This window comes from Cryptomeria japonica, chromosome 8 (assembly GCF_030272615.1).
Source record: "Cryptomeria japonica chromosome 8, Sugi_1.0, whole genome shotgun sequence".
NCBI lineage: Eukaryota > Viridiplantae > Streptophyta > Pinopsida > Cupressales > Cupressaceae > Cryptomeria > Cryptomeria japonica.
In genome coordinates, this window is record NC_081412.1 from 15,606,325 (window position 1) to 15,620,497 (window position 14,173).

The window sequence follows — 14,173 nt, forward strand, 5'->3', positions numbered from 1 at the left end:
TAAATATATAAATATTTAAGGAGAAGAGAGGGACATTATATGACAACATCTATCAAATCAGATCAGATCAGAACTGTTATTAAGTTACAGGCAGTAACATCCTTGTTTTGGGTGGTATGTAGCCCAATAATGTTCGTATATAAAATTTGATAACAATATTAACCAAGACTGCAATATTGTATAACAGTAATACTTAATTCCATAACAGTGGCAGACCAGATCTGCTATGCATCAGATCTCTCTGCCCTTTTACCAGCACCTAAATATAGTAAGTAAAACCCAATGTTTAAAACAGTGGTAGTATCAATAAAGTATCTAAAATGTAATTAACATGAGTCATAAGTATATTGAAATAGATTGATTATGGTTAAAACATGTCTAAACCTAGTAGGGGACATTACACCCAATTTGGTTCAATAAATACTCCTTCAGCTGGGGAGGACCTAACCAACTGATTAGATACCTTGGTATACTTTTTGCAGTAGAGCTCAATCTGAAAGCTATTTGGAAATGGGTTAGAAGTAAAATTGATAAAAAGTTAAGGAAATGGAATAAGCACTACCTCACCATTGCAGGGAGGGTTCAAGTTTGTCAAAAGATACTATCTTCCTACAACATTTATTATACATCTTCATGACTATTCAGCAATTATCAGTTTAATTATATCCAAAAGATCATCAGAGAATTTCTCTGGTCTGATAGAAAAGGAGGGAGAAAGAAACATGTTGTTAAATGGAAGTTGGTGCACTTTGAGCAAGAACAGGGGAGAAATTGGCTTAAAGGATTTAAGATGGCTAGGGATTGCACTAGCTTCTAAATGGATAGTCAAAGCTCTTAGGGGAGAAGAACCATGGAAGGTTTTGATCAGACATAACATTAGTAGGGCTGTCCCCAAGCAGAGCCCCAAATGGAAAGGACTTAGCATAAGTGATATTATTTCTGGTGAATTTCAAGTTAAACCTGTTGGGTCTCCTGTTTTCAAATCAATTTGGAGGGCATGGGAAGTGGTCAGAGGACTCATCTCGTGCAAAGGTCTGGTCTGGGATGATGGAAGTATTTGTGGAGAGCGTTCTATTTGGTGGAGTCTCAAGTACAATGGAGGCCATTGGCCCTGGTCCAAGGCTGTTCGGCCAAGTCTTGGGCTAATAAAGGGGTTCTTTGGATCTCTGATATTCTGGATGATGGACATCTGCTGGGCTGGGATGATCTTGCCTCCAAGTATGATATCCCCCCCCACTCACAAGAAAACCTATACAATGCTCATATCAGCCTCTGCCCCTCTTTGCCTTCCCAGGCCCTGCTCTGTTGTGCCCAATAAATGTTGCTCCTTCAAATGGCCAGATGGATCCCTACTTGTTGATTCCAAAGCTAAATCAATCCATGCTTTTCTTGTTGACAACATGGATATCTCCTCTCATGTTAACTCTTGCTGGAATGTTAATTTATCTAATGCACAGTGGCAGAAACTTTTTGACTCTATATGTGTCAGACCAATAGCTCCTAAGAAAAGATATTTTGGCTGGCTTCTTCTCCTACATAGGCTTCCCATCCTTACCTCTAATGGTGATCTCAATATATGTTCTTGTTGCAGAATTCCGGAATCTGTCTTTCACATCTTCTTTGACTGTTTATTTGCAAAAGAGATTTGAATATTGTTGGAATTGGTATTGGACAAAATGTCAGCATTTTTGAGATTGCAACTGCTCATATCCAGGGTCTCAAGAAAGAGGCTAACCTTTTCTGGTCTATTTTGTCTGTTGAATTACTTTGGCTTATTTGGAAATATAGGAATGATAACATGTTTAATGGTAGTGGCTGGAATCTTACTGAGTCTCTCAGGAGACTCATCCTTCATGATCTAAATGTGCAGGCAACAGTGGTGACCAGAATCAAGAAGAAGAAGTTTGAAAGATGGCTTTGGGATGGAGCGGCTATGATGTTCACATCGGAAATCTCGCATGGATTCACTTGGTCCAGGTTCTCACCAGAGAAGACTCCCTTTGAGATCGGCTTGGAGGAATTCATGAGAGAGCTAAATATAAACAGAAGTCAGCCAGTGCAGACCCAAGGCATCCCTGTGGCAGAGGCAGTCACTCATCCTTATGCAGACCCAATGATGTGGGGCAAGATACTGATATGGTGTGAAGGGAACCTAGGATGGACAGACTGGATAGATAGTATTGGAGATACCAGTCAACCTGAGGAAGACATTATTTACAGCTGATGGTCTCATATGATTTAAACTTGATGTAATGAACATGTTAGATATTTTGTAGTTTGCTTGATCATTTTGCTGGCTATTTTAGGAACAACAAGATCAATTTTGTAAGCAATGTAGATTTTGTTGAATACTTCTCCTTGACTGGACGATTCAATATTATGTAAGACTGCTTGATACTTCTTAGAAAAAAAATATATTAAATTGTTTTGGGTGCAGGGGCAGCAGCTTGGGTTAAGTAAATGGATCTCTATCTCAAATCTCACGAAATTGTCTTATCATTGTGCTTTAAATTCCCCATGGTAGGTTATTGGACCTAAAGAACTAAATGTGCTCTAAAGTGGAAATAAAACCAAAGCAAGTGAACTTCACGAGCCATTGTTGGAGCAGAAAAAACAAGATAATCCTACCAGAAACCATCATGTGAATCACTAAATAAATGATCTAGAACCCATATCCACAGACAGAATAAAGTGTCTTCATGAAGGGATCATAAAGTCCAAACCTGAAGAGTAGTAGATTCTCTTAGCCCCTTATACCAAGGAGACCGCTGTTTCCTCCAAACTCTTTGGAAGCATATCCAAGGAATGTCTTTCTCTAAATTAGCCATGCCCTTTTTTATCATTTGCAATACCTCCAATTGAATTGTTCCAGGATTAGATACATCACACTTGACATCAACTGTTTCTTTGGTGTCTACTGTCTTCAAGGAGCTCACTTCCCTCGTTTTCTCAACCAGTGGATGAAGTGTAGTTCCATTTCCAATACAAGATCGTTTTCGTGCACCAGAAATAAATGCCTGGATAAATATGTTGTTTCAGCAATATTTGTAAGAAAATCAAAATCTAAACAGCTGCAGAAGAAATCTTTGAATAGGCATAAGGCATCAAAATCTAATACAAACTGTGATTGATAAAATACACATGACAAAGAGTTAGAATAAAAGTTATTTTCAAACAGTGCAATTCTCTACAATTGAACTAATTAGATCAAGCCATGAAAAATTGTTAATTAGTTGTTACTAAAAGTAGATATCATGTGCCACTCAAAGTACATGGGAAAATTAAACACATACGTTGAATGGCAATCACTCTCTACTATGGTTTTTCCAGAAAATCTCTATGTATGATGTTTAAATTTAAATTAAAAACCTATGTTACCCCAAGTTTCCGGGACGGGGACGGCAGGGGACGGGGGTACGGGTTTCCGGGACGGTGATTTTTTTGGCCAATTTTGGGGATGGCTAGGGGACGGCTATATAAAAGTAGGGAAAATTAAAATAAATAGGGAAATTTAAAATATTCATATGAAAACATGGATAAAACATGCACATATCCATTATAGAACCTTAACATATAAGAACTAATAGAGTTCTTATGGCAAATTTGTGTTAAATTGAGAGTCAAAGTCAAATTGCTTATAGAATTCATTGTCAAAATTCATTGTCTATATGCAGAATTTATGGGGACGTCCCCTAGGAGTCCCCTGTCCCCGGGACGGGGACAGCTGAAAAAAATACCGGGGACGCGTCCCCGGGTAACATAGTAATAAAAACCTGTCCAAACACAATACATATATGTTGTGCATTATCAGAGCACTTCCCAGTGAAGTTTGTACTAATAAGAATTAATATTCATGCAAACTATATACTGGTAACGAATTAAACTAAATGTTGTGCATCATATTTGTACAGCTACATAATCTGTGTTCATTCCAAGTTCTCAAGTAAATAAGCTTCTTCCACACTTCATGCAAAATTCAAATCTTAGCACAAAGTATTCAACATCCATTGTTAAGATTTTATATATATCGAACCTGTTAGCTTGATATCTCTGCTAAAAAAATCATGATTAGTCAACATTGATCAGCCATAAATAGTATCTCACCTTGGGACCCGGTGATGATAAACATCCACTTCTGAAGTTGGAACCTCTTGTAACAAGGGAACTTCGTTTTGATCTCACAGTTACAACATCTAAACCAGCTTGGGTTCCAAGAATCCCACCAGCTTGCCAACCATCGCTGCCTACATGAAATAATTGCAAATTACAATTTGTAAAGATATGATGTGCATAAATTTTTCTTATGCATGCTAAGTACAAGATCTACAAGAGTTACCCTGGGTGATGGAAAAAGGACACAACCAAATTGCAACTAATTCTTGAACTTTGTCAATAAAACCTTTTATATGAGACAAAGAAATACATGAAGAGGTTAGTCGCTTCTCCTGTAAAATCATATTGTGGTATGCATTACTGGGTGATAGAGCCGTATGAAACTTAACACCAGGAAACAGAATTCAAGCAATTCATCATCATTCCAATCCCTTAAAAATTATGTGAACAGTTTTAGTCATTAGCATATACCACATCTATACGAATACCAATGCGACAACATATACACCACCGGAACTCCCCATTCTTTTTCCGATCACAATTATTCAAAAGGTAACCACATATGAGAAAGGACACGTAACCATGTCATTTTTGCAGACCCCTCTGGGCAGTGATTGGTCTATTCAATACAATTTTGCAATCCATAGATCTTCGATTCAATCAAAGCTGGTATTGATTACAAATATTTTCTTGAACGATTCACACAATTCTTTCTATCCAGCATCAACAGCTACCATTCTTCAGCACGACATTAATACTAACTGGAACTAGGATTTTGGCAGTTGTTTCTAAACTTCCTAAATATAGTTTTGGCACTTGGTTCTTTACTAGTATTTTGCCAGGAATAATGTCCTAAATAAAGCAGAAAAAACAATTTAGCTATCTATTCTCAATAGTGTATTCATTTGACTTATCTGGGTCCTCGACAACTCAATTTTCTTCAGATACTTCACTCTAGCAATCAACAAAGGAAATAACCATGGGCCCTCTGGGTCCTCAACAACTCAATTTTCTTCAGATACTTCACTCTAGCAATCAACAAAGGAGATAACCATGGGCCCGGACTATGTCAAATAAAGCCAGACCCAGAGATTTATAGTTTGTATAATCCAGAAATCATATAAAAATTACTAACATATCTCCGTTATAATGTATAATAAACTTCATCCAACAAAGGCACTGCTATATTCTGTCTTCTGTTTTCCTTTGGTTCAAATTTTCCATACAGTCAAATCACTATTTCAACAAGAAGAAACCTAAATTATTGAGAGCATGTTATTGATACAAAAAGAACATGTCATTCCAAATTCTAGCATTATAATGCATCAGTTGGTGAATCTAACAATGCAGTGTCTCTATTGGCATGAAGCACTTTTAGGAAGAAAAGTTTATATTGTGCTGCAAATGTGTTATACTAAAACAACACAAATAATTAATCAAATATTGAATAAGTTGCCAACCAAAAAATTAGGATAATTGCAAGTTCCACAAAAAATCTATCTAAGAACTTCTCAACAAGAAGAATTTCCCTCTGTTTTGCTTTCTTATATTTAGTTTTTGTGACATTTTCAGCTCCAAGGGCTCTCCTCTAGTAATTGTATATTGTATCAAGATGTAACTTACATATGAGTTTCATCGCCTATGAACATCAATATAATTTCTTTTTTTTTTTAAATAATGCCTGGTAAACTTTTTAACGTGATTGGCAGTGATGGCATGACACACCCTCCGGCTCCACGTGAAACGCTTTTGACCCGGAGCTATGAACCGATAAGGCCACAAACAGGGAACCTCATGCCCACACTTCACTTGTTCAAACCCGCGAGCACAATGGCCCAGCGAAGACACAAGGCCTGCCAGCACAATGGTCAAGCAGGGATTTGAACCTTGGTGGCCGCTTCACCAACGAAGTGTTTTAACCGCAAAACTACACCTCCGAAGACATCAATATAATTTCATTACTCACCATGTTGTGACTGCTATTTTACTATTTGCAGATGATATTATCTTCCTCTCTCATTCCCTCAACAATTTACAAAGCTAGCTTCATGTTTTTGGAGTTTGGTTATCTTTCCCAGTAGTCAACCTCAATAAAACAATAGTTGCGGTCTTCAACACCACCAAGGGTTCTCTTTCTAGGTTTCATTTCTTCAATCTACAAGTCCTCTCTCTTTCTAGCCTACTTCTCAGTCTTGTCTTCGCAAGGGATATGCCTCACTTTCTATTTCTTGAATGCCAATGGATTGGGGGCCTTGGGTTAGGATCATGTGACTAGGCTCAAGTTGATATGTTTCAAACAATTATGCTCCAACATGTTGATGTGTTTTAATACACTATACAACACAAAATAAAATATTACCTATTCTAACCTCTCTTGAACAAAATCCTCGCAAGTGTTAAACCATGTGATCAAATGGGATGACTCCAAGGTTCTGAATGTCAGGTATTGACGTGCTCTTGGATAGACTTAGTGATTGTGATGAGATTTGCTGGAATCACAAAGGGGACTTATGTTGATACTTGAATGCTTGAAGGCTGCTAGAACTTGGGAATTTACTTGACTTTAAAACAAAAGGCAAAAGAGATAGGGTTTATGAAGCTAGTATTATCCTAGGAATGTAAGAAACTATGAATGTGTAATGTCCTGAGCCCGTATAGAGGATGTATGTCGTACGGTGGAGTGGTCTGAGTGAACCCGTACGGTGGCTGAGTCGTACAATGACTGGGGTCACCCGATGGCTTGGTGTCGTATGGTGATTGGTCACCCGTACGGTGGCTAGGAATATCGTACGGTGGATGTTGTCCGGCCGTACGGGGTGTACGGTAGTGGCCGTACAGTGGGTGAATACCCACCGGTAGATGTTGTTTGGTCGTACGGGGTGTACAGTAGGGGTCAGTGCAGTGGATGAATACCCGTCGAATTCCACCCTCAGAGCCCTCCGGATACTTCGTCAGTTCGATGTTGCATAGAGGTGTGGAATGGATTATTGTTATGCCAAACACAAGAGACTCAGATGAAGATTCGAACATAAAAAGAGAAATTATATTGATAAGATTCGCACAACAGATTACACACTCCAAATAGAAGTAGAATAGGGTGAGGGATGAATCCCACCGAAACTGCGGATACCAAGTAGGGAGGGTCTTTCACCTCTGAAATGGTGGACAACAGAACTCCAACTGGAATTCGCACAAACAAGAAAAGATACCAGATTCCCTCCTACGACAATGACTATCTCGGCCATATATATGGGCTCTAGGAAGTTTCTCGAAGGGTTACAAACAGGCCGACATAACTTAACTAATAAAATAAAAAGGGGCCCGAAAGATTTTATTATTAAATTTAGGGCCATAAAATAATTAATATTATTTAATTATATCAGGGACATTACAGAATGATTTAATGAAATTCTACTAGACTTTGCTTTGCCATGCAAAGCAACAACTCCACAAAGCTTAGTGTGATCTTCTAATATATTCTTATGATATTCAAATTGCCACCAACAACATAGACACCATCAAGGAAATGCATCCATGAGCAAATAGCAATCGAAGTTAAGTTTATGAAGAGTTCAGTTGACCATGCAAGATACATCACAATCAGCGAAATACTAGTAGTGTGAACATATGAATTTCACCATTAATCATCCACAATAGCTTACATCCATCTAATCAACACCATCTAGCATGAGGATGTAACAAGAAACCATGCAATTATGTAGAAGAAACAACACATTCCACCATAAATTCATTGAAAAGGATGTTTATTTACAAGCTTGGCAACAATTTTTGCCTTCTCCTCCTACTCTACTCTAGTTGCTATCTAATTATTGTCTGCTACTGAACTATTCACCTATTATTAACCTTAACAAATGAGAGAGTGGAGCCTTATATAGTGCTCTCAATACAATCGAATGGCTAGGATCAAGTTCAAATTAATGGCCGAGATTGAAAGATAGAAACCCTAATTAGGGGTTGTTACACTCATTACATAGCATTTAATGCTTGACCAATGATAAAATTGAAATAAATAGGACACATGTCCTTCCTTGAATATCGACCAATGGATGATGGGATTAGGTACATTGAACTTTGTGCCTCCATGTGGTAGTTATCATCCTTGATAGATGAGTAAGTGCATTGAATCTGGATGCCTTGACTTGGAGTAATGTCATTGGGTGGTGATGACTAGGCGCCACCTCAACTTACCCTTTGTAACTCATCACAAGTGTTTGTGATCAAGGCATATCTCTTAACACTCAACATTTCCAAGCACCTGATGTATGAGATGATGGTGGGATATATTCCCAAATTGCCTCATCTTTTAGCTTTGATTAACTCTTTTGGAACTATCTTCCGCCTTGATCACCTTTGCATTCTCTTTATCTTGTGTGGAAACTCGTTCGTCTTGGATGTGTTTCACTTCCTAACCTTGGAATCATTTATCTTGACTATCCTTGACCTTCTTCGATCTTGAGATTCCCTTTCCTGGATTACTCCCTTGTTTATAATGTGAGGAAGTATCTCCATGTATATGAATTTGCATGTAAGAGTTTCTCCTTGTAAAGAAATCCTCATTCAGATATCCACCTCCTATACTGATAGTATCCTTGGATCTTCGGAAATCCAAGGTTGTCAAATTTTCCTTCCTTGTGTTGACCTTCATACTTGTTACATTGAAGTGTCCTAGGTCACATTATTCAAGTCCTTCATATTGCCCTCGATCTCTTCTATGTGGTGAAATTTGTCTTCATGAAGCAAGATGGCATCCTCGTATTGCGTATACCTCCCTAGCTTGAAGTGTAATGTTGAAAGAGTGAATTGTATGTGTTTTCCTTTCATGTTGCACCCATGAACTTTGATCCCTATACTCACTTTGCAATGTCCTTCCTTTGATGCCATCTTCCCTGTCGGAGCGTTCCTTGTCTCTTCTAATGTCATAAAATTCCTTGCAATTGATTCTCATTGCTTGACCATCTTGATATTGAATGCATTGTTCTTACTCTTCCACTTGCAATTGCATTGCCATGCTTGCCTACTTTCATTCACTACCTTCATTCTCCTTCATGTCTAGACCTTTGATGTCGATATCCTTCTTTTTATGATGATGAGTCTTTCTCCATGTTGCAATGCAAGCCTTGGATGGTCTGATCTCCTCGAACACTTGTATCTCTAATGTGTAATGTCCCTATTTTTCTCAGCTTCTTATGAAGTTTTCGCCTTTTGGCTAAGTGGAGAAATAAGGAGAAATTAATTAAATTAATTTCTTATAAAGTCATTAAATAAACTCAAAATTAAAAAGTAACTTTATATTTAATTAATTTAATTAAATAGTGACTAAAATAAAATATTAAATTATAAAGTCACTAAAATAAAATAATATTATTTCTAGAATCCTTTAAAAGTTCGAGACGTATTGAGAAAAAAGATAAATAGAGGTTGAGCCTCATTGTATGATCATTGGAGATTGGGATTATGGAGTTGATGAATTGACTGATGCTTTCCATTAGTTGAATATCTGAGGACGCAAACCTTCAGCAAATTGATAGAGGGGCTGGACGAAACCCTAGTTCTTCATCTTGGGAGTGGGTTTGTGACAGAATCTACATCAGTGCCTAATTTGTGAACTCTTCTTTTGAAGACAAATTTGCAGCTCAGAGAGAACGACATTTCAGTCTTTCTAATTGTGCTACTTTGCTTTTTCATGGTGATAAGGTTATACTTCAGAATAAGGGCTCGGAATCTCCCAAGTGCATCTATTTTTTCATTTAGAGTGATAGGAAATTTATGAGGGAATATTTGGGAGGTGTTTGGACTGTGTTGGCAAAATTATTGTATACGAAAATACGACTAGTTAATTATGTGTAATTGTTTTGGTTAGTTGGCAACCGAGGGGTGGCAGTTGCGGTGCGACGGTTGGCGCTCGCATCCCCTCGGTATCTTTATATACTTTAGAATGTAACTTGCAACACACTGCTTATGAATGGAATAACATCTCTTATACTTGTCTGATATCTATGGCATTATTCTGCATTACGTGCTTTATGCTTTAAGTTGTTCACCCAAGAGGGCAAACATTTGGCGTTGTTGCCTAGACGTACTCAAGAACGGAAGACGCGGATGGCGTACGGACACGATGGGCCTACCCATTGGTGAAATAAACCCAGAGGCCGACGACGCGCGAACAGAACTTTACACAGGAGAAGACACCGCAACGAGAGAATTTTCAATTCTGCTTCAAGTAGCCATCCAGACCCACGTCCGACGAGAGGCGACGGAGGCGGAAATCCCACCAAGCGTCGTGTGGACAGCATTGGAGGTGAGCCCGGTAGTAAATCGATTGATGAACCATCTTCCCCGGTAGCTTGCACAGGCATCGCTGGCACAACAGGCTCGCCTGGAGGAGATTGCCCAGGAAGAGCGACGCCAACAGATCCTTCAACAGTACGAAGATAACAACCGACGAGAAGCAGAACGGGATGGCGCCAGGCCAGGAAGGAATTGAACCTTGAATCTTCTATATTCAAATAAAAGTGCCATTGACACGTGTTGTATTTGAGGGAATGAATTAATAAAGACGTGTTTTGATTTATGTATTGTGAGTTATGGAAATGTGCGGCAATTAATGCCCAATCTATTGAATAAAGATAGAAATAAAAAAGCAAAAACGGGCGAGTGGGAGGCTGCGCAGAGGGCCTTGATTCTGGAGCAGCAAGTAGAAAGGAGACGAAGGCTGAGGCAACTTGCCGAAGGACGAACTGCCGAAGGGTGGCCCGAAGGGAACCACGAAGGTGTCACGGACGATGCAGAAGCCGAGTGAAATTTCTACGCGTTGCCAAAACACCGTAGGGCGTGGAGCCACGAAGAGTTTCTGGAAGAAACAAGGTTACGACGAGATCTAGTCGAAGAGACCCGGGATCGGTTCAGAAACTTATCCCTTACACCACAAAGTGAAGATCACCAACGGGAAGGGGAGGGCAATCGTACAGGTGTAGGTGCCACACACGACAGGCAAAACACCGTACCTCCAGTCGCCCATGCAGGACACACCACCGACGCCGCTGGAGGAAGCAGCACAGGGCCACAGACACAGGCACAACCACCCCCAGGAAGACGACCCGAGATGGCGAGTAAACAAAAATTGCCAAAGTTCACAGGGGACAAGAAGGAAGACCCCTTACGGCACTGTCGTACATGTGAAACCATTTGGTCTGCCAATGGAGTGACAGACCAGGATGACTGGGTACAGCAGTTCCCAGCCACATTACGTGGAGTTGCCATAGATTGGTACTCCGATGTGGACAAGCAAAAAGTGGTCAAGTGGACCAATCTACAGAAGGAATTCACGGAGAAGTTTCGGTTGCTCCGTGATGACAATGAAATTGTAACGGAGATATACAGTACCAAACAAGGTACCAAGGAGACAGTACGGGCATATAGCAGGAGGCTGAAGGAATTGTTGGGTAAAATGGAAAGCCAACCAGCAGAGGGATTGAAGAAATGATGGTTTATTGAAGGATCGAAATCCTACCTACGAAAAAATATGAAAATTGTACCCCCAACGTCATATGACGATGCCTATAATAGGGTGATGGACCTAGAGAGCGAATACAAAACGTCAAAGAAGAAGAAAAGTAATAAATACTCATCTGACGATGATGAAGACTCTGACGGGGAAAGCAGCAGCAGTGGCGAATCGAGTAAAAAGGTGCACGCTCTCCAAAAGGACATGGAACGAATGCTGAAAGAATTCAAAGCCATGAAGGGGAGTACAAGTAACACTGAAGAAAACGACGTGTGGTGTACCGACTGTAGGAGTGATGGACACACCAAGGGGTTCTGCCCCAAGAAGGCTTTCTGCGACATTTGTCAGATTGCGGGACATTTGACAAAGGAATGTCCCTACAATATGAAAACCAGGAGCCAACAAGTTCTCTTCACGCAAGAGCTGCCGGCCGTCGGAACTTCGCAAACCGCCAACAATAGTGCATCATCTGGCAGATACTGGAACAACCGGCGAGGGGGGAAGACCAATAATAATAATAGGAGCCGGATCCAATATGATGCAAAGGGACGGCCAATAATCCAGTGTCAAGCCTGCAATCAACGGGGCCACTTTGCCAGGGAATGCACCCCAGAAGAAACTCCACAAAAACTATGCAAATGGTGTGGGCCTGGAGACCACGATGATGGAACTTGCCCAAAGTCTGGAGTGAACCTGCTCAACACTGACAGGACGGACGAACGGGTATTGGCAATCACAGGGTCACAAGCAAAGAAGGCCACATACCCGAGACCCCACACGGAGAAGCAGCGGGCGCTGGAGGTGAAGGCTAAAGTAGCGAAGGAAATGTTGGCACAAGGGAACACCCAAGAAGTGGCGAGTACTTTCCGCTCTGAGGCCGAGGAAAATATCCTGAAGCAAATGCTGTAGATTGAAGTACCTGTGAAGATGAAGGACCTCCTGGAAATGATGTCGCAATTACATATGGCACTCCTACATACGGTGCAAGTAACTCCGCACAGTCAGGCGACCCGAAATACGGATGTTTCCGACGGAACACCTACAGACCCATTGGTCCTGACACTATACAGTGGCCAGCACCTGGCGGTGGTAGAAATGGGAATACTTGGCACCATTTTGACTGACACTATTGTCGATGGTGGGTCCGGAGTGAATGTGCTTCTGGAAGAAACCTGGAAGCAACTTGGCAAGCCGACACTATGGCCGTCAACCTTCAACTTACTGGGAGCGGATCAACATGGTATCAAAACCCTTGGAACGCTCATGGCGCAACAAGTGACCATCGGGACACAACCATTTGTCCTCGACTTCGTGGTGATTCCGCTCGCCAAGAAAGGATACGACGCCATTCTAGGCAGAGGGTGGTTGGTGGCAGCCAGATTGAATCACAACTGGAAGCGTAACACGTTGTCAATGGGGAAAGTCGGGCGAAAATTTATTATCGACCTGAAAATACAACTTGTGAGTGAAGAACTCGCGTCAGAATCGGAATCAGACCGCGAGGGCGGAGTTGACGGAGGAAAGTACGAAAGGGAACCGAACGAGGAAGGCGTCCTAGGAATCCAAGGATGTTCTGAGGACGAGACCGATTCCCTTAATGGGCTCTTCCACTGGCAAATGGAGGACTACGAGTTGCTGTATGGGTGCAACATGTTGCAGGTTGACGAGGAGCCGGACGAGAACGAATTTCCGCCAGCGTACGAGGAATACACCGAAGGGGATGCCCCTGTCAACGAAGTACCAGCGCACAGGTTTGACATGACGAAACCAGTCCGGTACGAAGAGTCCGTAAAACCTACAAACCTCGGCACGAAAGCAGAGCCAAGGAACATCCTGGTTGGCGACGACTGGAATCCAGTCTTGAAAGCCGCCGCGTTTAAAATATTCATGGAATACAAGGATGTATTTGCTTGGACGTATAAGGACCTCAAAGGGGTGCCACCAGAACTGTGCATACACCAAATTTCACTCGTACCTGGGGCCGTACCTATACGGAAGAGGCCGTACAGAATGAATAAAAACTATGCGGCGAGAGTGAATGATGAAATTGAACGTATGCTCGAAGCCGGGATTATTTTTAAAGTGCAGACCAGCGAGTGGGTGTCGCCCATAGTGATATCCCTTATAAAGGAGGCAAACCAGATCCGAATCTGCGTGGATTTCAAATGCCTTGACGCGGTCACCATAAAAGACCTGTTTCCAATACCATTTACGGATAGCATCTTGGAGGAAGTGGCCGGTCATGAAATTTATTCATTTATGGATGGATTTTCTGTGTATAACAAGATATCCATTGCCGAAGAGGACAAATTAAAAACTACCTTCATAGTGGAGGATGGCGTGTACGCGTATAATCGAATGTCGTTCGGATTATGCAACGCGCCATCGACATTTCAACAGATAATCCTTCACATATTTGAAAAGATGTCAGTAGGGAACTTCAAGGCGTTCCTTGACGACTGGTCCATCTACAGTAACCAAGATGCACATCTGGCCGCACTTGGTGAATGCATGGAGAGATGAAGGCGAGCCCGC

At 41.0% G+C, this 14,173-nt stretch overlaps 1 protein-coding gene across 1 annotated transcript in view; it reads right to left on the reverse strand.

Annotated features, from left to right (window-relative positions):
• The window catches only part of LOC131048800 (uncharacterized), a 240,750-nt gene that overhangs the window by 66,126 nt on the left and 160,451 nt on the right, over positions 1 to 14,173 (reverse strand). The window contains exons 11-12 of the mRNA XM_057982872.2: positions 4,105 to 4,244; positions 2,724 to 3,017 (exon numbers count right to left, since the gene is read on the reverse strand). Coding sequence (XP_057838855.1) covers positions 2,724 to 3,017; positions 4,105 to 4,244 — 434 coding nt within the window. The remainder of the gene's footprint in view (positions 1 to 2,723; positions 3,018 to 4,104; positions 4,245 to 14,173) is intronic.